Below are 25,064 nucleotides of genomic sequence, written 5' to 3' on the forward strand. Positions count from 1 at the left end.
AAGACTTTTCTGAAGAATAAACAGATAAAACTAAAGAATAATAATTACCACAATTGTATAGATCTATAAAAATGATTCATTTACCATATAACTAAAATTTTTGCATGTCCTCAAAACTGCAAGTATGTTTGAAGTGACCCTAATGAAAATAATGAAACCGTGCTAAAGATAATGTTTTTTTTTTTTTTCCTCCACCTTTCAATTTGAGCGAATACAGCCAAATAATGCTATCAGTGATGAAAATTTATTAGGGGATTTGTCTGTTCACTATCTCTTCCCTTTTTCTTTACTCACCTTCATACAGCAGCACTGCATGTAGATTCTGACCTATCCTCTCTAGCTTACAACCATGGTCTGAGCAGCAATTTTCCTGTCCTCCAAAGCAGTGATAGAAGAAAATAAGAAGAGAAATAAATGGAGTCCAAGTTTAATCTCTGGTTAATGTAAGAAAGTATTCTATTTTTATGTTCATATTTCTGTGCAGTTTACAGCACAGAAGGAAGTAGAAAAGAGCAAGTCTGCTAAAAGATTAAAGAGGACCTCAGACAAAATATTTTTCACTGATATACTGAAGTGAGAATAAAATTCAAACAGTATCAGACCAACATACACATTTTTATTTAACAGTCTTTTCTATACAAGTGCAAATATATAGTTTGGCTTTCATATCGGATAAGAAATAATGACTGGTGTCAACGCCGGGATCCCATTGCTTGCACCAAAAATTCCTGAAATTGGAAAGAAGAAAAATACATTCTTTACATATTCAGATTATGCTCACAGAAAATCAATACGTTTACATGGACAACAATAGTCCTATAATAACCCGATTAATACAATACTCTGATTAAGAAACTAGCGTGTAAACAGTGATTATTGATGACGTTAATCCGATTAAAGTCATACTCGAAGTGAACACAAGTCGAATTAAGACGTGTGGAGTATTCCTGTTTTAGTCGCATTATCAACGTGCATTACAAACATGTGCACACCTTACTCACACTATTAATGTCGTGTGGAGTTTTCACATCATTTTTCGACAGGTCACATACACACACAGCAGTGTTCAACCATTTGATGGCAAACAAAAGAGAGCACGGCTGTGTCAGAAACTGCGTACTTACCTGCTATATAGAAATACATGTATTTCGGCTACTATATAGTACAGCAGGGGTGTCAAACTCATTTTAGTTCAGGGGCCACATACAGCCTAATTAGATGTCAAGTGGGCCAGGCCAGTAAAATCATAGCATAATTATCTATAAATAATAATAAGTCCATGTTCTTTGCTTTCGTGCAAAGAAGTACAAGCACATCAGGAAAATCTTCATATTTAATGAAATATCCTTTTACAAAACATATCATGAACAACCTCAAATTTCTTAAGACAAACATGTGCAATTTGCTTCCGATTTTCATATACATGTGTGCATTACAACTGGTCACAGTGTTTGTACAAATGCAAAAAACTAAGTCACAGGTATTTGGAAGTGAAAAATATAGTATTGCACTTTAAAATTTATGGCATTGCATGAACAATCGGATTCCACCAAACCAAACTCTTGCAGTGAAGCTGTTGACTAACATTAAATTGCACGTTTTTTAACTATTACCCATTCATCTCTGTGAATAAATAGGAAGCGGTCCATTTTTCTTGGAAAACTCTACACTCTGTATCCACTTTTCTACTTTTTGACAAAGACATTTTGGCTAATGAGGGTGTGGGGGCACGTAGAAAATAGGGTAGACTACACCGTAATAACAAACAGCAGAAGGCGCACTGCTGCCATCTGCTGTTCGGTCTCAGAGTTGTGCTGCGTCTTCTACTCTGAGTAAAACAGTGCGCCCCTAGCGGATAATTTAGGAATAGCATGTCTTTTATGCATTTTTCACTTAGAAAATTCATCCCGCGGGCCGGATTGAACCCCCTAGCGGGCCGGGTTTGGCCTGCGTGCCGTACGTCTGACACCCCTGATATAGTAGGTAAGTACGCGGTTTGGGACGCAGCCCACGGCTTCAAGCAGTTGTCTATTTGCACGTATAGCATGACAAATAATTTAATGCACTTGAAGCTTCCGTGAAATAAAAAATGAAACACCCAAAACTGAATACGGTTCCATAACAAATATGAACTGTATGTCGATACGTGAAATTCTGTAGGGAACGTCGGACAGCGTGACATAATGACGTGTGCAGTTAATCAATCTATGTTCTATAACATGTAAAACGGGAACATGATAGGAATATTCTAAAAGCAACTCATGTAAACACCTTAATCACAATATTATACATCTTATTCAGTCAATAATTAGATTACTACTGTCCATCAAACGTAGTCACTGTTATAATACAGAAAGTCTGTTCACTACAGCATGTCAATGTTATGAATTTAGGAAGATTTTACATACACCCAAATACATTCTTCCAGTGTGAGTTATGTTCACTCCCATATTAAACTCTCCCAGTAGTTTAATCCTAAATCACACAATCCCTCATGTGTGATGCACATGAAGCCAGTGATGGTGTTTTAAACACTACTTTGTTGTTTTTCATTACCTTAATGGGGTCAGAACAAACAGGGCTTGCTGTGCTCCTTTCTCCCGCTTTCAGCTCGCTGTATCTCACATATTCCTGAGCAAGAAAAATGGCCTCTTCCTTCCTATTAGTACAGAAACCAAAAAACAATGTGATAAGCCAGAATAAACCACAACAGGGCATGCTGTTATAGGAAAATAATCAACATGGTAGATGTGATGTGACCCAACACGAAGCAAAGTTCTAACAATCAAAGTCGTGTGCACATTCCAGGTCTCTTACTCACAAGATCTTCATACCAAACACCCTTTCAACATCGTTTGTCTTTTCTCTTCCACACCTAATAATCATACTATCAGGTGTCACCCAGAAAGGGTTTCCTTTTTGAGTCGGCTTCCTCTAAAGGTTTCTTTGTTAGTTTCGTGTTGTTCCAGGGAGTTTCCTTTGTCACGGTCACCTCTGCTTTGTTAATTAGGGATTTAATTCTACATCTGAATTTCTGTAAAGCTGCTTTCTAGCAATGTCTTTTGTTAGAAGTGATGTATAGAAATGAAACCAAAGTGAATTGAATGTTAAATTATCATGAAATAGAATATCATGTTATTGATATTCTACTGACTGTTGTAAACTCAGATGCATGATGCAAAATTTGAGACATTTATAAACATTTATAAAAGTTTTTTGTGAAATGAAAACATGTTGGTGCTCATAAAATATGGTGTTTCTCAAAAAGTAGTGTGATTACTTGCTTTTAAATGAGCTATCATTTAAGCAGTCTGGAACAAAGTCTAACTCAAAAACTGTGAGGTCAGCATGAAAACTGAGATTTAGGAGCGACTTGCCTGTTCTGATTGTTCAGGTAGTTAACCATGTCCTCCACCTGATCAGACCGAGCCTTTAACACCAAATGCTTCGTGAGGAGCCGAAAGTGCTCGCTCGCCATCAAGCACTGGTAGCGACCATTTTTAAAAAGGAACGTCAGCACAGTGTCCCTGATCTGCAAACAATGACAAAGTGGTCAGGAAGACCACCAATAATGAGATAACAACAGGGGAAACACACATTTCTGTAAAAAAAAAAGCAGACTGAGAAACCTGAGAAGGAAAGCCTGCTAGTTCTCCCGTGATCATACTTCCCACCAGCTGATCCAGGATGACCGTCGGATTACAGGACAGCAGTAAGGTCTGATTCAGAAATTAGAAAACAATGGACATTAAGTTTCCCTGCATTTCAATTTTAAAGTGTTAATTCACTGTACATTTGTATACAAGTGTGTGTATGTGTTTAGCCTTTACATCATCATGCTCACTTACTAATTACCTATCCAAATTCAATTTGACTAAGGATTAAAACACTTTGGGATGTGCTGTTATAGGATAATATTCAACGACAGGGAGTTGTGATGCAGCCCAATGTGAGAGAGTTACTGTTATCATGTTGATTATTTTTTTTATAATAACAGAATGTCCTGTACTATTTTATTCCTCTTATTCCACAGCAATTTTCCAACTACACATAAAATGTATTTGTTAATAGTTGTTTAATGTTGTGGAGCATCCACAAAACAGGTAAGTTTCTTATAACTTCCATTACAACAGATAAACAGAAGTTAAAGCAGCCATGATACATCACTCACTCCCCATCCTCAAAATAGTTCTCTCTCGAAGTTTATAAAACAAAACAAAAAAAGCATTTTTGTCATGTTACCGAAAAAGTCACACCTGTCCTGAAGACCCATGTCTGAAAACTTAATTATAGCTTCGCCCGGGTATTACAAAGCAGTGACACTGGAGACTCTTTCCAAAAAAGCTCAAATAAATGTATCCTTACAGAAAAACTCACCATATCAACAATTGTAAACATCTACTATACAAGTCCCTGGGTTAGTTGTTACTATAGAAATGATTAATCAGTACCTTCGACTACTACACTAATACTAAAAAGGAAAGCTTTTGTGACCAATAAGCAGGGCAACATTCTGTGATGTGTAAATTCCCACAATGTTTTTGAGACACACGATGAGCTCACCTGGATTTGTTGTTCCCTCTTTTTGGAGCAGGGGATGAGTAAGAGCGTGCCGAGAGAATAGGCCATCAAGTTAAACTGGGCAAAGCGCTTGGCAATGCCAATGAGATCCAGATTCAACAGAAAAGGGCATCTGATCACAAAAACACAAGCAAACACCATTACAGCTTGTTCATACCTAAATAACACAAATAACACCCTTAACACACAAATGAATAAAGATTTGGGATTCACATTCCATAAAAATGTAGTTATTACAACTAAGAAGGAAGCACAAACATATTATAGAAAGCCGCTTTGTTTACTGCATCGTTGTGTAGAAAGAAAACCTACTTTAGCAGAAGAACAAATGTCTTATAGAGAGTAGCTTGTTGATGTGGACTCAGAGGAAGAGATGCTGTAAAATATAACAAGACATTTAGTTAACACACCATAGTTATCCGCACCAAAATCTTACCAACTGTCCGTCCCATTTCAGTTTTTATATACAAGCAATTTATACAGAAAGTCATCAATTTACCAGTCATAAAAGGGGCTAGAATCACACTGCGCCAGGTTCTGGAGAAACTTGGAACCTGAAGAAAAATTTGACATGACTACAGTTTATAGTTTTTAAAAAATATTTTTAAATGACTTAATTTATCAGGTGTTTTTCTTAATTCATGCATACAGTGCAGTGGTGGACAAAAATGATCAATTCATTAGGTACTCCACTGGGCAAGTAAAATTATTTACGCTTTTATTTTGATCAGAGTTTTCCACATACCTGCATGTTCCTGATTGTTCTGCCTGGCATAATCTGACATGTGCAATGCAGCAGGCTGAGAGACTCAGAACCAGCAGTGCATGCAACAGTTACAGCATCCAGGTGCATCACATCACCATGAACTGCATTTTGTTTACATATAGATAATAAGTGTAAAAAAAAAAAAAAAAAAAAAAAAAAAAACTCTCTGCTTTGCAAGTCAATAGATTCTTTCTTTCTCTGGTCGTTACATTAGACAAGACACTTGTGAAGCTAGCCGACCATTCTGCACCTATGAATAAAAAAACTAATAGCCCGGACATGTAATCACCGATTTGTCCACCCCTGCAGTGTACCCGGAGTGTAGGACACTGGCAATTAAAAACACAACACACTGAAAAAAAAAAAACTATTTTATATTTGTGTATTAAAACACACTGTGACAGAAATAAGTGATTACCTCTAAAAGGCTGGGCACTGCTCGAAGAGTTTCCAGAATCTTCTGCAAGTAGTTGATCTACACAGGGACCAGGAGTTTAAATGATTAAGAAAACTGACTAACCAGCAATAAAATGAAGACTTCACTTGAACCTTCTTGCACAATATGGTTTTTATTTGATGCCTCTCAGGAAAGTGCACAGGACCAGTTAATGCCAGGAATTCACAGTTTATCACTTCGGAGTTGTTGCTCAATAACCATGTGGACATTGCTGAAGGATGTGCATATGGTCAGCTTTATTGTCTCACACAAATAAGAAAGTCCCACAAAAATTTTAAATGAGCAAATTGCTTTGAACACGTTTCAACAACCACCTCCTGTTAATTGTATCTTCAACATCAACTTTTCTTTGAGGTTTTTGAAGATAAAATTGAGTAAATCATTTTTAGCGGTCTTAAGTGACCTCCATGAAGCTGCCCCCCAGAACTTTAAAGGAAATTTAATAATATTTAATTTGTTTCTGCTACAGAGAATATTTCTTGTACTGGTAAACCACACTTTCTAGCTCATAGCAGCACAGAACTAAAAGTTAATAGAAGTAATGGTAGAACAGGCTGAAAGGGCTGGCGGAGGTCTGAAAGACATAATCTGAGATTTGGAGATTTCTGAGATACATGGAAATCCAACAAGAAGCCTTTAGAAATTTCTATTTCTCTGCATATATATGACCTAAAACATCATCAGATTTTCACACCAGTCCTAAAAGTAGATAAAGAGAACCCATTTAAACAATTGAGACAACAATATTATACTTGGTCAGTTATTTATTGAGGAAAATGATCCAATATTACATATGTGAGCGGTAAAAGTATGTGAACCTTTGCTTTCAGTATCTGGTGTGATCCCCTCGTGCAGCAATAACAGCAACTAAACGTTTACGGTAACTGTTGATCAGTCCTGCACATCGGCTTGGAGGAACTTTAGCCCATTCCTCAGTACAGAACAGCTTCAACCCTGGGATATTAGTGGGTTTCTGCTTGCTTCAGGTCCTTCCACAACATTTCTATTGGATTAAGATCAGAACTTTGAATTGGCCATTCCAAAACATTAACTTTATTCTTCTTTAACCATTCTTTGGAATGACACGTGTACTTAGGGTCACTGTCTTGCTGCATGACCTACTTTCTCTTGAGATTCAGTTCACAGACAGCTGTCCTGACATTTTTCTTTAGAAATAGCTGGTATCCTTCAGAATTCATTGTTCCATCGATGATGGAAAGCTGTCCTGGCCCAGATGCCGCAAAACAGACCCAAACCATGATACTACCATCACCATGTTTCACAGATGGTATAAGATTCCTATGCTGGAATGCAGTTGTTACGGCCCAGTCTAGGTTAGGCCGCACAGAGCAACAAGCTCGGAATTCAATGGGATTGACCTTTAAAAAAAGAGGGAGCCAGGAATAACACAGTTGTTCAAAAAAGTAGTGGTATATTGCAACACACAATATTATACATATAACTGTACAAATGAACCAAACCAGGCGTAACTTCAGGGTGGGCCAAGGCCAAGATAATAAACAAAATAATTCTATAGTTAGGTAGCTAGCTTACCTAAAAGGAAAATAAAGAAAATACAAATACTTCCCTAACTACCTAAGTCAAAAACAGAGACAAAAGGACCTTCTCCCAAAAGAAATGGCAGTCACACCCCTACTGCCAGTGAACCAAGTGCAAAATATAGACAGTGGTGAAGAGTATACACATAAACAGATGCAGGGACAACCAAACTCAATGTCAAAAACCAGGCAAGAGTCAAAACCAGAACAGCAGTCAGAATACAGAATTTGATAGCCACAAGGGCAAGCAACATGAACCAAACAATCTCCTAACAACAAATCACACACAACCACCTCCAACATCCCACACCATTCTCACTCCTCTTCCTCTTTAAATATGGTCATCAATCAGTGATGTCATCCTGGGAGGCGGGAGCAAGGCAGGCTAGGGCAGGCTGGAAACTCTGGGAGGGAGTACGGACATGCACACAAAATGTGGCACAGTACACAAAAAAAAAAATCCCATCCCAAAGATAGCGGGTTGTAACACAGTCTTGTCCTTTTTGCAAACATAACGCTTCTAATTTAAACCCAAAATTCTATTTTGGTCTCATCCATCCACAAAACATTTTTCCAATAGCCTTCTGGTTTGTCCACATGATTGTTAACAAACTGTAGAAGGACAGCAATGTTCTGTTTGGAGAGCAGTGGCTTTCTCCTTGCAATCCTACCATGCACACCTTTGTTGTTCAGTGATCTCTTGATGGTGGACTCATGAACATTAACATTAGCCAATGTGAAAGGGCCTTTAGTTGCCAAGAAGTTACCCTGGGTTCCTTGGTGACCTCGCGGACTATTACACGTCTTCCTTTTGGGGAGATCTTTATTGGACCCTACTCCAGGGGAGGGTAACAATGGTCATGAATTTCCTCCATTTGTACACAATCTGTCTGACTGTGGATTGGTGGAGTCCAAACTCTTTAGAGACGGTTTTGTAACCTTTTCCAGACTGATCAGCATCAACAACCCTTTTTCTGAGATCCTCAGAAATCTCCTTTTTTCGTGCCATGATACACTTCCACAAACATGTTGTGAAGATCAGACTTAGAGATCTCTGTTCTTTAAATAAAACAGGGTGCTCACTCACACCTGATCACTCACCCTCAAATTAACTGCTAAGCCTAAATGTTCACATACTTTTGCCACTCACAGATATGTAATATTGGATCATTTTCGTTAATAAATAAATGACCAAGTATAACATTGTTGTCTCATTTATTTAAATGGGTTCTCTTTATCTACTTTAGGACTTGTGTGAAAATCAGATGATGCTTTAAGGTCATATTTATGCAGATATAAAGAAAAGCCCGTTCGCTGTACACATATTACCAGTATCCAGCGTTTTTCAAAATAAAATCTTATCGCTTGATAGTAGTAAACTCTGTAAACAAAGTTGGCATACCATATTAAACACCAGTAGTTTCTGCAACACACCGCTCCATAGCTGTGTATCGTACACCTCATACTCCAAACACAAATCTGCTACTAGACGCACAGCCTACACACACATACAGTAAAGACATTGTTTGATTATAAAATTATGTTATTATTATTATAGACTTCAAGAGAGACAATAGAGAAGCCCTTGCAATTAGTCTTTTTCCCTGAATCTGTACTAAAATATGATGGGAAGAAAATGAGGCATCTCTACCTGAGGTTCGTTGTTGTGGTTCTTCCATAAGCCCTTAATCATTCCCTCTTTAGGGCTACTGAGAAACCTTTCCAGACTGTAGGGAATGTTGAGGGCCTCCAGTTGAGAGAGGTAGACGTAGCACTTCAAGTAATACCTGTGACGGAAGAAATCACAGCATTTGGCAGGAGGGAAAATTTTAAGACCTGCAAAAACATTTTGGATAACAAATACTGACACAGATCAGGCAATCTAACATTTAAAGGGTGTTTAAAGGAACATTCTGTTTTTACAGAAATTATTTTGGCACGATAAATGTCTGTTAGCTACACTCATCTTATAGCTCCACTGTGAAACTGAAGACGTAAACTTTGCATATTGACTGGGCTAAATGGAAAACGTTGCTCTTTTAACAAAGTTAAACCCTTATTAAGCTTGTTCAACTATTTTTTTTTTTAATGCAGAAATTAATGCATTTAAGAAATTGTCTAAGACATCATTTACAGAACATAAGACGTTCCTCAGTTTCAAAAATCTTTGCACATACTTGACTTTATCTCTGGGTGTGTGAGACAGAGCCTCCAGTGTGGCCGAGTCTACAAGGTGAATGAGGCAGAGCAGCGCACGGCTGCGGTGCTCAAAGGTCAGTCTGAGACCGGATCCTCCTAACAGCTGAGAAAAGAACACAAAAAACAACAACCAAAAAAAAAAAGGGACTAATGTACTCATTCTAAAACATTATCGTTTCTATTGTAATAACTTATACAGGGAATTCTAAAAGTAGTCTACTGATTATTCAGACTAGTTTCTGCAGCCCTAAACATGAGTCATATGAAATGTCAGACAGATAAAAAAAGTTTAGTATTAATTTAATAAATCATTGTGTTTTTTGTTTTTCTTTAAAAAAGTTAAGAGTTAGGTTAGGTATTACACACCAGTGAAATGTGTCAAGTCTGATACGTAGCGCTTAGTTTTCCAGATATGCTTTCCTTTTATGGGATGAGTCGTATGGGATGAGTCATATGAATGAATACTGAAGTTCATTCATCCAGTAAATGAAAGGTTCGCTTACAAATTAACATGACGATAAACTGCTGTCCATCAGAAATTTTAGGAGGCAGGTATCCATGTATATGGGCTTGGATGGAAGGTAGGGTGAAGGAGTTAAAAGTAATAATAATTACTGGTACTGTAGGTACCTATAGGTACTGTACATCTAAACTTTAGAGCTTCGATTTTACCCACTGGCCCTTTAATTTATATTAATACTGTATAAAATTGGAAGAAATCATATTCATGCTGAAGCTACAGGCATATAATTTACCCATGTCTCTGCACTCAGGATGGGACTGAGCAGACGTGCCCTCATATCCATGGGGTGCATCTGCAGCAAATAAACCACTCTGTAAAACAGAAGAAAAAAAATTGTGGCATATAAAAAACTTTTTTTTGATGGGAAAAAGAGCTGTGAAGTATAATGGAGGAGTTTTTAGTTCACCTCATGAGATCAGGATCCTCAGTAAGATCAGTCACAGAGTCCTGGTACTGGATGTCCTGTAGTGATATAAACACGGTTATTAATAATCACTCAATAATCTGTGCCAGTATGTTTTTTTTAAAGCTTATTAGTTGCTTTGTTTGATAAGATGCATTGAGAATTATTCTGCAGTTTTTAGTCAGCATTTAAAGTTCCTGCACATGTTTGAAAACCTTTTACCTTGCCATTTGTCTGCCCCGTTTTGCAAAGCCACTTCTCAAGAAGGATATTACGGATCTTTAGAAGGTCAACACCGTTAATGGATGAGATCTCTTTGGCCACTGCGTGAATGTCTGGTCAGGCGAACAAAAGTGGCACAGAAAACATGTGATGAGTAAATGCTGTTGTTAAAAAACTGTTTTAAACAGCCTTTTGTTATACATCCTAGGGCCAGGGGTCGACCGATAGTGGATTTTACTGATACCGATAACTAAGTCGGGCAGAAGTTTTTTAAAACTGATACTGAAAGAAAACAACACTCAAAGTAAAATATTCCTGAACTGATCACATGGTACTGACTGTACCATGAAAATGTACTGCACTTTTTAAAATGAAATAAATATATAAATATTAATATATATTAACTATTAATAAATGTTAATTTAATGTAGCACTCCAAATAAAGAAAAATAGAGACGTCCAAAATGAATTAAAAAACACTTCAAATAACACAACAAAATTAGTTTTCATTTCTCCTCTAGAGGCTGCTCTCATGCTGCATAATGACATCGGATCCTTCTCAGTTAGTAGAGCTTTACCAAAGGGCTGCATGATTCTTAATTAGAGCTGCAACAACTAATCGATAAAATCGATAATAATCGATTATGAAAATCGTTGTCAACGAATCTCATTATCGATTAGTTGGTCTGCATGCGGGACGGGGTATATTTACTCATTACGTTACTTCTGTTCCGAAAACACGCTTCGGAGAGTAAATACTAAAGTTGTGTCCCAAATAAAGTACTCTGCACTGCATACTCTACCATGTAGTGTATGGATTTTAGAAAGGTAATATCATCTAAAATAGAACACTAGCGGTTTTTTTTACTAACCGGAAGTATAAGCCGCTTCCTAGTCAGTGATGCATGACGTCATGCGCACCTCATGCGACACTGCTAGCTTTAGCCAGATACCCAGAATCAGACAATGACTTTCTTCAGTTTACTGTTTGTCAACGTTACCTTTAATTCCCAACATGACCTCAGTCACCATCACACGGAGGCGAAATCGTCACGTGACTGAGGAAGAAAGTGTGTGACCTCCAAGTCCTCTAAGGCAGGGAAGTGTTTTATATTAAACACTACGGAGAAGATCAAACTTTATAAAGCGGAGTTTGTGTAGCACAGAAGCACGAGAGTGATGTGGTTGCAAGTTGCTTAAAAGGTTTAATTTAAGTTTATTGTCATTATATGCTGTATCAGTGTAACTTCTGTTGTTTAATATAACGGAAGTGATGTGTTAGTAATGAGGCCGCGTTTTGCTCCTCATGCAGACGCGGTGATGCACAGTGAGAGCGCAAGTAAGACCTGTAATGTCCAATTAAAACACTATGATCAAAAGTAAAACAATATGTCTAAAGGCAACAAGTATCAAAAACCATAAGGTGCAGTGAAAGGGAGGTTTTATTATTAATTTAGGAGTGGAGTTTAATTGAGTGCTTTTTGTGCTCTCACCAGGGTAGGTCTGTCCAGCAGGACTCTTCATGCGCTCCACCACTGAGCTGTGCTCAAACAGAGCCACTATGAGACGGCCAGGTAGTCCCGTGAGCTTCAGCAGCTCGGGGCTATCCAGCTGAAAAGACATGAGCACGTTCTCTGTGGCTGACCGCTGATACTGCAGCTGCAGCTTTGAGGTGAACATCTCTCCCCTTGTCCGTAGCTCCTCCTACACACACACGCACAGAGCCAGGACAGGGGAAAAAAAATTCATAAAACGGTGCATTCAATAGATCATAAAGTAAGTAGTGTCATTCATGCAGCATTAAATATATACACTGTATAGAAAATATAAAACGTCGCCTAATATTTTTGTGATATTTGTTTGCGACAAGAGCCTCACTGTAAATGCAACAGGACAGCAAAAGAAAAACCAAAGCAGTGATAGGTTATATTAAAGCGCGGAACAAAACTAAGACAAACCTGTATTCATGGAAATGACATGACTTTAAGGCTTAAAGCTAATTGGAAAAACAGTTTGGTCAATGGGAAGGAAAGACATTGTAAAATTTGTTTATAAACAACAACTAATGATTCATCTATAATAAAAAAAATTCATACATATACAGATTTATTTTATAAAGCATCTTATTCCTATGGTAACAAACCTGCAGCATATCGGACTTCAGCAATTTGTGTACGAGGTCCAAGCTGAATTTCAAAAACATGGTTTTCTCTGCACCTGTAAGCAAAGTAGCAGGGCAAATTTGTATATTTATAATAAATAATTCACGATAGTGCTTATTTGGTATAACGAGCCTAAGATTTAAAATCATTAAAAGCATACTCAAAACTAATCAGAGCTCTGATCATAAAAGTGGTCAGTGGAAATGTCTTCACACTGAGAACGTTTCAGACCTCCTGATGGAAATAGAAAACTGATGAACTCATTTTTTCTTTATTTCTTTTCCCAAATCTGATGTGGTCAAATAATAAGTTCGTTAGCTAGACCACCGGGTAAATAAAATTTCCAGCGTGCTGCTCAGTCCGATGTTTAGCGCAGAAAACTCACTGACTAGGCTAAAACGTGGTAGCTAAAGTAATTTGATAAAAGTATTGCGAGTTAGTTAGCTAGTTAAGCGCATTAAACCAGGTTAAAAAAATAAAACAAGAGTATACGATCATTATCCATTTTCACTATAGTTACAGTGCCGTGAAGTTAGGAAGCAAGTAAATGTAAGGGAGTTCTCATACGAGGGATTTCGGAGCAACTGGACCGACCTGCAGGAAGATCCTGAGAGATTTTGTGCATGGTGGCTGCAGCCAGTTCCAGGTTCTGAATGCAGAGAGCGTGTTTAAATATGTTCTGTATCACAGCGTTTGTGTCTTTGCTGGGGCCGTGACCCTGAGAGTGCTTCATCTGGTCCAGCAGCAAAGGCATCAGCTTGTTCTTGAACACATGATTCACTGTCAGGATGTAAAGCTTATCCAGGTTAACCTGCGCGAAAGGGGGTAGGGGGAAAAACAGGAACACACCTGAAGTATCATGAGAACATATACACACTGAGCTGACAGTTTATCAGGTAGCACCTATACTCATTTATTATTTTCTTAGTTACACTACTATGAGTCATAGACTGCAGCACACATTTCCGTATCAGTGTCTGTGGGGTGTGATGTTGCACGATGTGTGTTTTATTTATTTATTTTTTAAAAGATGTTCTAGAAAAGGAGCTGGATGCCTATGAATAACGTCTGTGTTAGAGATGCGTTACATTACAGATCAAATCCCACTGAAATGCCATTTGTGTAAGCAGACACGGTCTTGTTCTTATTATTCAGAACAGTAGTAAACAAGCAAAATTGATCCGAGGTTGTCGGAATGAACTAAGACGACATTTCGAACCATTAGCTATGTCTAGACTGTAATTTACACAGATTTTGTCCCCCTCTCTGATTATTGTGTTTCACCTTCATGAGTTTGGATATGAGCAGCAATGTGGGCAATGTCTCCTCGTTCAGCTCAGGTGCTGGAAAAAGACACACAGTAGAGAAAAACTGAGCAAAGGCACAAAAGATAAACAAACAAGGCACAGTCACCATTTATTTAATACAAAAGTGGGTACAAAACAATTCTAATGTAAAAGTATAAAAATGGCCATTAGGACACAGTTCAATTATGTGACTATATTGGCAGATTATTATGAATTAATGTAATTGCTTAATTCCGATCAATTTTATTTTGATTTATTCATTTTAAGGTATCTTGAAATGACAGCTGAAATGCAACGGCATGCATCCACTATGGTTTTTGAATGGAAATAAATGTCTAATTTATCACAAAAAAGGTTAAAGGACAATAATCCAAATCATAAAAATAGACTGAAAAAAACCAAAAGGAAGTAGTAATTCTGACAAGACCCTCTTGATCTCCAGACCTGATTGTCAGCGTTAGAACAGCCGCATTACCAAGAATAGGGTGAACCAAGAAGCTGCTCAGAGGACATGAAAGAGTTTCTAAAGGCAAAGAGTGGGCATATCTTTTTGAACTTTTTAACCCTTTTGACTTAGAATTAGAAGTGCATACAGTGTACCACAAGTGCAATACAGTGTACCCACTGACTTTTCAGGTACTGCACAGCTTCAAATCTTAAATGTACCTCAATATCGAGATCCAAACCACCGATAACAAACAATAATACTCACAAATAATCTTCCAGAAGCAGAGGCTAGTTTGGAGTAGAAGGTGGAAAGGCAAGCGAGTGTTGGCGAGAGGATTATACTCCAGAGAGTTCTCCAGAAGGTAGGTGCTCTCCACGTCAGTGGGAAGAGAAGTCCGCTCGTGGGACTTCAGATGCTGGAGCAATCCCATCATCTGTCGGTTATAGACACGGTGTCAAAAAAAAGCTCGGATTTTCATTTAGAGCCTAGTGTCAAGTCTAGAATAAACGAGACTAACATAAAAACTATAAAAAGGAGATTCAAGATGAACTGATCAGATTTTGTAATTGATCCAAATAGGGTCAAGGTCACAGCAAGGTCTAATGTCTGAAATAGTGCTTCTTCAATAGCTTCCTTCCTGTTTGAAGCACATTATAAGGATATTTCAGGCGTACAGATTTGGAACAGGAAGAACTAGACCTGATTTATAAACTCAAAAATTTCTGGGAAATGTATTTAGTCTGCAAAATCAGGAAATAAATAAATAAAATCAGCCCCAGCTGTACAGTGGTGCTTGAAAGTTTGCAAACCCTTTCGAATTTTCTATATACCTGCATAAATATGACTTAAACCATCATCAGGTTTTCACAAGAGTCCAAAAAGTACACAGACAACCCAATTAAACAAACGAGACAAAAATATTATACTCGTTTATTTATTAAGCGTCTTCACGTGTCAGGTGTTTGCTGCAAACTGAGTTGTTCATCAGGGGAAGGTTTGATTGAATGAGATTTTTCACCAAAAACAATCACAATCAGTATTCATAAATTCAACTGTAAATCAGATTTATTTATTTTTTTAAAACGTAAATAAAAAGTTTAAAAAAAACAAACACACTTACCTGGTTGAGCGGTAAAACGGTGGGGCTTTCATCTGCAGTCTGAATGGTTTTGAGGACCCTCTCAATTTGCTCATAGTTGTATGGACTCAGCTGCAGAAAACCACAAAAAGGCAGTGAGCAACTTATCTCATCATCACCACCACCACACTAATCAGGTAAATACATTTTTTGTTTTAGCTGTGTTTAGTTGCTTGTCTGTGACCTGCATGTTGTGACTGAGTCTGACCTTAGTGAGTGCTGTGTGCAGACTGACGACCAGGTCTGCAGTGGAGCTTAGTCGAGGAACAATTCGTAGGACGTTTTCCAATACATCCTCGTGCCCTACTTCTGCATCTTCGTCCCCTTCAGCCAGCCCTGAATCTCTGGCACCGACTTCATAGTGCTTATTATCTGCTTTCTCCTGCAGCAGCAGCGTGGTGATGTAAAGATTAAGCGCAGAGTCACTGTCCAGCCCGAACGTTCTGCAGAACACACAGACCAAAACTAATCTAGAATGTAGGAGCTCAGTGAGTAAAAGGTGTACTATTGGGACCAGAAGGCTGTTGCTAAAATAGGCATTTAATAGAAGTGATTTAATGTCTTTGGGCTTCTTTTAGGGCAAATCAATGTTAATATCAATCCTACAAAACGTTGGCCAGGCTTTTCATTTCTAAAACATTGGCTTCAACAAGATTTAATAAAGTAGATTTTGGTTTGTTCATGAGTAGCTGAAGTGGGAAAAAGTTCAGGTTAATTTATTTTGATTGTACCAGGTTTTATCTTCAATATTGTGAATGCAATCTTCAGCCAGTGACGGTTGTCCCAAAATTTCCATTCAATTTGAACAGTAGACATGCCACAAAGCAGCTTTACAGAAATATAAATGTAGATTTAGATCCTCAATGAGCCAGAGTGACCGTAGCATGGATTATAAATTATTACTCATATTACTAAAATCAAACCATTTGATTTTTATTGGGGTTTTTTTTTATTTTTTATTTATTTATTTTTTTATTTTTTAAAGTGTGTTACTAGGATGATCAGTATGAGTATATTGTGAATAAGACTCCTGGGATGAGCACAAGACACGGGTCTTTAGATTTCCGCTGTAGAACTGCTGCAGTAATTATATAGTAACCAGGAAAGGTGTACAGTTGATGTGTCTATATGGTCAACTGTCCAGAGAATATGTTAAATTGCAGGGTAACTCACCTACAGTAATCTTGTAAGATCTCGGCAGTCATGTTTCTGTTCTTTACAAGTACAGGAATCAGATTCCTCTTGCTCTCTGAACACTGTCTAAACACAGACTGAATGGAAACCTGGGAAAAGAATAAAGCAGGACATGGACATATTTTCATTCTTAGTAGCCAGATTAAAAAATAATAAAAATTAAAAAACAATTAGACACTGAGTTTGAAAACAAACCAAAAAAAAAAAACTAACCCCAAATTTTCCAAGCTTAATACCCCACTCTGCATCTGTGATGACAGACAGGAAGTTCTTCTTCTCTTGCTGGTCATTATAAAGCAAGCAGAAATGGGCTCCAACCATTGCCACAGCCTGAGGAGGACAATTCAGACATCAAAATAAAAAAAAATTGCAAGGTTCTGCAACAAAAGTTTTGTCCAGAATGTATGTATGTATATAAAAATACACCATTTTGGAGTCTGAGAACATAGTGGAGAATATCTAGTCAACTTATACAAACTCATTATGAACTGCAACAGATCCCAGGTCCAAACCCTGGTGCAGTATAAAATGTGTCTTTAGGCCAACGGTTTGGACACAGAGGGAATTATCTTACCATGATTTTGTCATAGTTTTGCCAAGCATTAGTTATTATTTTCCACAGAATGTCCAGAACGTCAGATTTGCCCAGAACTGTGCAAAGACCGATGGCCAGGTCACAGTCCACCACCCGCCAGTTCAGGACCTATAATACATAAAATAATGTTCATATTGAAAATAAAATAAAAATAAATAAATAAATAAATGTTTACATTTCTAAAATAGTCCATGGTCAAATTTCTCTAATCAAAAAGGGTTAACTGTTTTTGATGCATTTATTTAACCCCTTGGTTAAATAGATTATTTACTGAAGGATTGTTTTGACAGTTTAATCTTATTCCCAAACTGAATATTAATATTGTTTGAATATTAAGAATTCATATGCTCACCTTCTGTAATAAAGACACCACAACCATGTTGATAGAAGAGAGAGCAGTCTTCTCGATTGCCTCAAGAGTCTGCTTATCTCGTAATAACCGACTGTTGGTATGAAGCTGGGGGGGGGAGGGGGGGGGCGCTTTAATATATAGACTCTAAAGCCTCGTGAAGCAAATAATGTAGTCTTATTATTACGCTGATGAATTAGAAACATCGTAATGCAAGTGTTAATATTTATCCTGGGGGTATGAATGACCATTTTACACTCCTAAAAGAAAGCTTTTTCGAGTACGATAAGTCGCGTTCCAGTGAATTAGATTTATAAAAGATCGCACCTTCCTGCTCAAACTGAGGTCCATGTTGTTGGAGACAAAGTGCTGTAAAATGCTGCCGTATGACTCCAGCAGCAGCCTTAGGGCCAGCTCTAGCTGACTGCACTCCTGCAGACTCTGCAGCATGGTGGCCACGGGGCCCAGCAACGGCCGAACGTAGTCGGTGTCTGTAAAACATTGAATCAGCGAACTGAAGGAAATAAAGGGTGTGTGGAACTCTGCTGGAGGAAAACAGCCCAGGATAAGTTCCTGTCTTGTGTTCTCACCAAAGTATAGGAACCAAAATTATTATGTGGAATAATGTAGTAGTGGCGTAAGTCTGTACAGGATTTCACAGGTTTTGTTTGTTGTTTTTTTTTTTATTATTATTGTTGCAGACAAAAATGTTTGATTTTGCTGCGTCTTTTGCACTTTTTTTTTTAAATTGGTGAAACTGCAAGTGCACAAAATTGTTTTGCACAGACTCCCGTAGTGATGTTTGACCTTTTACTGAGACCTGTACTCATCTTCGATGCACATGAATCAAAGGAGGCTGTGATTTTGAAAAAAATGCAAGCTCCTCCCGAAGTTATTGGAGAGTTTCCTCGATTTTGCAGTTAATTTCTGTGATGATTGCAAAAATCGCTAAATCCTAGAGGGACTGATAAGTCAGTAATTAAATCTTGTTTATATCTGAGAGGGAACAGCATGACTGGCTTCTAGTGACATACAGATGGGTAACATTTATAAAGCAATCTTAATAAAGATATATTTCATTTGGCATGAAATATATAAATCACCTTCCTGAAGAGCACAATACGACAAGCACGAGCAGCCCAGGGGATAAAACGGTGAATCTAGAAAGCAACAAAAAACAGAAATGACAATATTTCAGTCTGTATACAATAATCCACAATAGTTTAGTCATACGTATTTGTACAACTGAGATCGGCATTGATTTTATACAGAGGCGGCGTGCAGGTACCCGCGAGAGGCAGGAGACTGGCAGTGATTTTATACTGCACTGGGAGCACTGAGACCGGGTCCAGCACAATGCAGTCCTCGTTAAACATGTCCTGAACACTGGTCTCTGTGTAGGCGTCGTCCTCCTCACTCGGTACCGCATCCTTTAGGTACAGTCCAAAATAAAGTGCGTGCTAAAGAACAGATTAATAAACATACAGACATAAAACACAAACACGTGGTAGAAGCCAGAACTGTACCTTTACAACAAAACCGTAGTCGTCGATCTGACATTGACGGTACACGTCAGCGGCATCTCTGGTGCTTTTGCACAGTTCCACACAGTCGAGCAGCAGATCTACAGAAGAATATGAAAACATTTCTACTTGATTGATAAAAATGCATTTCTGAGTAAAAATGAAGGTATAGGTACCGGCATGGCAGATGGTGATGGCCTGACAGGCCAGCTTGTGGATGAGAGCTGGGAGATTTACTCTTTCGGGCAGCACCATGGGGACATTGTCCTCCAGCATCTGACAGAGACGCCGTGCTGTGCTGAAAAGCACTCGACCTGTGCTCGAGTTGGGATGGTGCTGGTAGAGTTCACTGAAAAAAGGGAGGCGGTGGGGGAGGGGGGGGTGTAGCTGTTAAAACTTCTTAATCTTCCGGGTCACTTAAGTCAAAGGCAAGTGGACATGTACATGACTACACATTTATGCAAGAAGCTACAACACGGTTTCAAAAGATTCCATGGTTTATATAATAATCTTGAGGAATTATGTATACAGGCTACAAGCCCTTCAAAGAGCTCACTTGATAAACAAACCTTACATTAACAATTTTGGAACAGTCCTTCATGGGACGGGCTGGCAAAGGCTGCATTCCTCATTTAAATAAATTTTTTAAAAAAAGGCACTTTCACACTTTTCATTGGCCGGAAATACAGCGATGAAAAAAGGGAAAACAAATGTTTCCTGATGCGACAAAATAAAATATTAGACAAATATATTTTTAAAAAAACATTTGTATAATCACATCCGGCGTTTATTTTCGTTTTTGTTCAACTATACTGAATGATGATTTCGTGCATTGTGGCTCAGTTTACCAGTTCACAGCTACAAAAAATGTATTTAAAAAAAAAAAAAAAAAAAAAACCCAAAATGCACATATTTGTTCACATCAAGCAGCCAAGTTGATTCAGAATCAAATAGAAATGGAGTTTATTTGGAAGTGGACCGACTCCGCTCACTCAGAAACTCTTGGTAAGATTACTGTGCTCGTACCCGTACTAATGAATTGCACCGTGGGGGAAAAACACACCAGGTTCCGTTCAAACGGACTAAACGTTGCGAAAACACCTGTAGTGTCTCACTGTTAGTACCTGAGGATTTTAAGGGCTTTCTCTACATTCCCAGCTTCTAAAGCTCGATCTGCCAGGTCTGCCCACAGCTCCTGCTCAGTCCTCTCAAGGTGTCGGGCCAGACGATGAAGTCCAGCCTCAGTGGACAGCGTTCTAGTTTTACCATCAGGGTCATTAACCACTGCTGCTTTGGCCTTGGTCTCTGGCTCTTTAGAGTTCGATTTGTCCAAGTGCTTCTTCCTCGAATGATGCCACGCTCGTGTGTTCTCGTACGCGGTGATGAGCTGCTGACTGAACTGCCTCCTCACTGCTGGATCTTCATACTCCTCGGGTGTCAAGAAGATGTCAAAGTCCTCCTGAGGTGCATGCATGAGGAATTTTTTTTTTTTGCATTCATATTTCAAATACTGAAAAGTCAAATCTACTTGAGATGATGAAGTACCTGCAAGTGAGCAATGGCTGTGAACATTTTCAAGTTGTTCTCACAATCCATTCTCTTCAAGGCATCGTCTGTGAGAAAGTAAAAAAAAATGGCTTTGAACATATTAACTTGTATCAAGTGAATTTAAAGAGGTTATAAGTAATTTCTTTATTAGTACATTTATAATATAAAAAAACAAAAACAAATATGCCCAAGTCCTGGAGAGAACCATCACCTCTCTGAATGCGCTGCAGATACTTCAGTGCATCTACCATTGTCTGGGCAACCTGCATCTGTAGTTTCCTAAGCTGCAAAGGAAAAGCAGCTTTAACTAAACTGCACAAAAATAACTACAAGCCTTGTACAAGCCAATCAGATACAACCTCAGTGAACGGCTCCTTGTTTTGCAGTTGGAGTCTCGCCCAGCACACCAGTCGTTCAATTACGAGTTCTGCCTCAGCAGGTGGCAGCTTTTTCAGCCTGGATATACACCTGTCCCTCTGCAAATATAATAAGACTTACGTATTAAAAAATCTTCCTAGATATATACGACTAGAGATCGACCGATACGGATTTTTTTTTTAACCGATACAGAGTATCTGCATGTTTATGCGCCCGATATCCGATATTCAGAACTGATATTTATTTACTTCCGTTTTTGACACAATGACCACTGAGCTGAACAAACTGTTTTATTTAGAACAATTTTGTCAATTTCACTTCCTCCTCACATACAAAATAAAACAACTCTTATTTATACACCAATAAAATAGTGGGGTCTGAAAGAGTGCAAAAAATAAAGTGCACTGTTACTAAAGTGTCTTTTTTTATTTAAATAAAAGCTTTGATGAGGTACGTAAACAAGTAAAACAAATAAAGCACATAAAAAATAGTTCTAACAAATCTAAAAATAAAAAATAAAAACACCACATGCAGTGCTGCAATGGTGGTCCTGCACACAAAACACCCACAAGACGGCGCTGTTTATCAGTGGATCCGATATTATAAAACCGATACGATTACGAAAAAAATTGCTTAAATATCAGGGGAAATATCGGTAGAACCAATTAAATCGGTCGATCTCTACAGCGCCCTCCACTAATATTGGCACTCTTGGTAAATATGAACAAAGAACGCTGTAAAAATTTGCCTTTATTGTTTAACCTTTTGATCTTTTATAAAATAAATTCACAAAAACACTCAGCTTTTGTTCACCCCATAATGTTGGGTTTCACTTCTAATCTGATGCAGGCTCGGATTGGCTAATCGGGAGCACCGGGAGAATTCCCAGTTGGCCGGTCTGTTTTTTGGGCCGCGAGGGCCGGTGTTGTCACGGCACTGGGTTGAAATATGGATAATGTTCCTAGGCTGACTGCACCATTTTACCACAGCCCCACTCTTTTTATTTATTATTTTACCGCAGCCCACTCGAAGAGTGCAGCCTGCAGTTTAATGATGACGTAATTATCTTTTGACTCCCCCGACAGCGGCACCTTGCTAAAAAAGAAACATAACTTCTAAACTTCAGTGGTTCTTCTTGTTGATGTTTATAAATGGATAATAGAAAGCCCAAAGGCGGCACTGAAAAAGGCAAGATTAAAAAAAAAAGAAAGCTCTTCAAACTGACGCAGCCAAATGTACAAAACTGAGCAGTTTTTCCACCAGCACACCAAATCAAGACGATGAGATGACTGGTAAGCTAACGTTAAGAGAGTTAGGAGCTTTGCAAGATGCCAGCAGCCGTGCAAAACAACGCTGTCTGCAAACCACCGTTCATGTTTATGTATCAAACTTTTTTCTTGTAGCTCTTCAGCAGCAGCAGCCTCTATTGCTCATTGAGTGAATATAAGAATTAGAAGAATTAATATTAATGAAGAGTATGGTGTAGGCTACACCTTCTCAATAAAAAATGCCCTGAGATAATGAATGATACCAGATGACTCAGCACTACTTTAGTGAAACTGACTAGACTTGATCAGAAAGCTTTTTAAAAAGGGGAGATTTGTGGAGAGAAATATGACAATTTGTAAAATTTGATTTAGTGTCAGAAGCAGAGCCAGGCCCCAGTTGTAGGCCTATGCAGGAGAATGATGCCCTCACTGTGGAAGACACAGGTTAACCACAGGTTGTACCACAGTGTGTGAATAAGCAAACATGATCACATTAGTTACAATAAGCCTATAACAACTTTCTATGCCCAAGTGTTAGTGACCCATTATGTTTTTTATCAAAAGATAATAGCCTAAATACACAAAGCCCATGATTGAAAGGGAATAGGATAAAAGTCATATGAAATAAGCTGGCATATTTTACCATTCGGATATTTTAGTAGTTTAAATTAAAATGTGCTTTCCATGTCAAATATTTTAAAGCTTACAGAATGCTTTTTATTGTGATTAAGGTGCACTTGAGTCTAGGGATACAGAAGGAAGTGTGAAAGGGAGAGCAGAGTCTACTCAGGGACTGATAACAGAGGCAACAATTCAGCTGCAGAACCCAGAACCACAAGCTAGGAACAAGGCAGATGAAGATGATTCTGTTGATAGTTTTGATCACTTTGCCCGACCTCAGTCACAAGATGTACATTTTTTTCTTATCATCCTCAACAAATGCCAAATGTTCCTATACCAAAGGTTTTCAATAGCCAAGATGGAACAAACTGCAAGTGGCTGACTTACTGTGAAAAATCCCTGTACTGTTTTGTTCTGTTTGGCATTTGCACCTTTGGTAAGTGATGGCCCTTTCATAAAGGGAGGCATGAAAGACTGGAAACGTATTCACCAAAGGACTGAAATTCTCATGTCTTTGGACAATGACACTGTGATAATCAAAGTTGGAGAAACCAGTGTATTGCTCAGGCATTTATTAATGTTGGCCATGTTTCCTTGAAGCTATATTTATGCAGAGGAAAAAGAGATGAAGCCAATATTAGAAAGTTATACTGTGAAAAGAATTTTTGCAGAGAACAGTGCAATACTTTTTTTAAAGTTTTATTCTTTATTTGTGTTTAAGGATTGGAATTCTGAACAATTTTGTACAGAATATATATACAGATATTGCAGAAAAGGACATTGTGATGTTTTAAAGAATAGTGTTGGAGATTTACCCTTTAACTAATGTTCTCATATTTGTGTTGAAGTTGTAAAGCAGCCGTTTCCTTATCTTATGCAAAGGATAAAGTTATGATGGTATCATTAGAAAGTGCAATACATTTTATTTTATTCTTTATTATTTAATTTTATTGCAATACATTTTATTTTGTTCGTATTTATTTGATATTTTTTCATTTTAATGTTTAGATATTTATTAACACTGTTTTTTTTTTGTTTGTTTGTTTTTTTTTTTTTACAGAAAATAGATTCTGATACTGTTAAACATTATATTGTGTTGTTGTAAAGAATACTTTTGTTAAATAAATCTTTACTGTGAAGCAACACTTAGGTTACTATATTTGCACTGAATTGGAAATGATGACTTTTTTAAAAAATACAATGAATTACAAGGCTGTAGAGAACAGTGCACTACTGCAGACTTATATACTGGGGTTTTAATTACATTATTTTTATATAGTCAGTCATGAACTAAAGTGGGCTGGTCTAAGGCATGAAACTCCAGGGCTGAAAATGAGTCCCACTTCGGCCCTGCTCTGATGATAAACAAGTTTATAACACTTTTAGAATTTGAAGCTTTTGGTCTCTGAACACGTTTGCTTGGATGCATCTAGGATGATTCCAGGCATTATAATAATAATAATATTTTTTAAAATCCACACAAAGCCTGCTGTGTGTGCTGATAACCGCACAACAAAATGTGCTGATAAATGTACCTCATTCTTTTCCAAAAGCTGAATGCAGTAGATGTAGTAGATTTCAGACGAGTTGAGCTTATAGGTTTCAGCGAGTTTAAGTGAATCTTCCAGTGAAGTAGCCAAGTCCTGTTTCAGAATATGTCTTACAAGCATCTGCTCAAACACACACACACACACTTACACTTTAAGTACAGGCAGCAGTGATTAGTATAATGCTTGGTTGATGATTCTACACTTGTACATGACGTGGATTGTACCAGGGTATTAAATGTCTGTAATCATTAAAACAGGGTGTTAACATGTACA

The 25,064-nt window shown here is 37.9% G+C and overlaps 1 protein-coding gene across 3 annotated transcripts in view; it reads right to left on the reverse strand.

Annotated features, from left to right (window-relative positions):
* Positions 1-378: 378 nt before the first annotated feature.
* kntc1 (kinetochore associated 1) overlaps positions 379-25,064 on the reverse strand; it is a 43,718-nt gene continuing 19,032 nt past the window's right edge. For 2 of the 3 annotated variants that reach the window (XM_053654274.1, XM_053654273.1), the window contains exons 27-61: positions 24,777-24,911; positions 21,334-21,450; positions 21,186-21,258; positions 20,972-21,039; positions 20,551-20,885; positions 19,603-19,775; positions 19,430-19,527; positions 19,192-19,333; positions 19,007-19,063; positions 18,231-18,394; positions 17,907-18,011; positions 17,534-17,662; positions 17,173-17,289; positions 16,939-17,048; positions 15,974-16,208; positions 15,748-15,837; positions 14,892-15,060; positions 14,157-14,215; positions 13,467-13,683; positions 12,854-12,927; positions 12,204-12,414; positions 10,711-10,823; positions 10,492-10,547; positions 10,318-10,396; positions 9,541-9,665; positions 9,015-9,150; positions 8,766-8,861; positions 5,766-5,822; positions 5,081-5,135; positions 4,894-4,957; positions 4,564-4,693; positions 3,630-3,719; positions 3,378-3,532; positions 2,557-2,659; positions 379-728 (exon numbers count right to left, since the gene is read on the reverse strand). In XM_053654274.1, the coding sequence (XP_053510249.1) occupies positions 693-728; positions 2,557-2,659; positions 3,378-3,532; positions 3,630-3,719; positions 4,564-4,693; positions 4,894-4,957; positions 5,081-5,135; positions 5,766-5,822; positions 8,766-8,861; positions 9,015-9,150; positions 9,541-9,665; positions 10,318-10,396; positions 10,492-10,547; positions 10,711-10,823; positions 12,204-12,414; positions 12,854-12,927; positions 13,467-13,683; positions 14,157-14,215; positions 14,892-15,060; positions 15,748-15,837; positions 15,974-16,208; positions 16,939-17,048; positions 17,173-17,289; positions 17,534-17,662; positions 17,907-18,011; positions 18,231-18,394; positions 19,007-19,063; positions 19,192-19,333; positions 19,430-19,527; positions 19,603-19,775; positions 20,551-20,885; positions 20,972-21,039; positions 21,186-21,258; positions 21,334-21,450; positions 24,777-24,911 (4,173 nt within the window). In that variant the 3' untranslated portion in view covers positions 379-692. The other variant, XM_053654275.1, reaches the window with a different exon arrangement.

This window comes from Ictalurus furcatus, chromosome 22 (assembly GCF_023375685.1).
Source record: "Ictalurus furcatus strain D&B chromosome 22, Billie_1.0, whole genome shotgun sequence".
NCBI classification, from domain to species: Eukaryota; Metazoa; Chordata; class Actinopteri; order Siluriformes; family Ictaluridae; genus Ictalurus; species Ictalurus furcatus.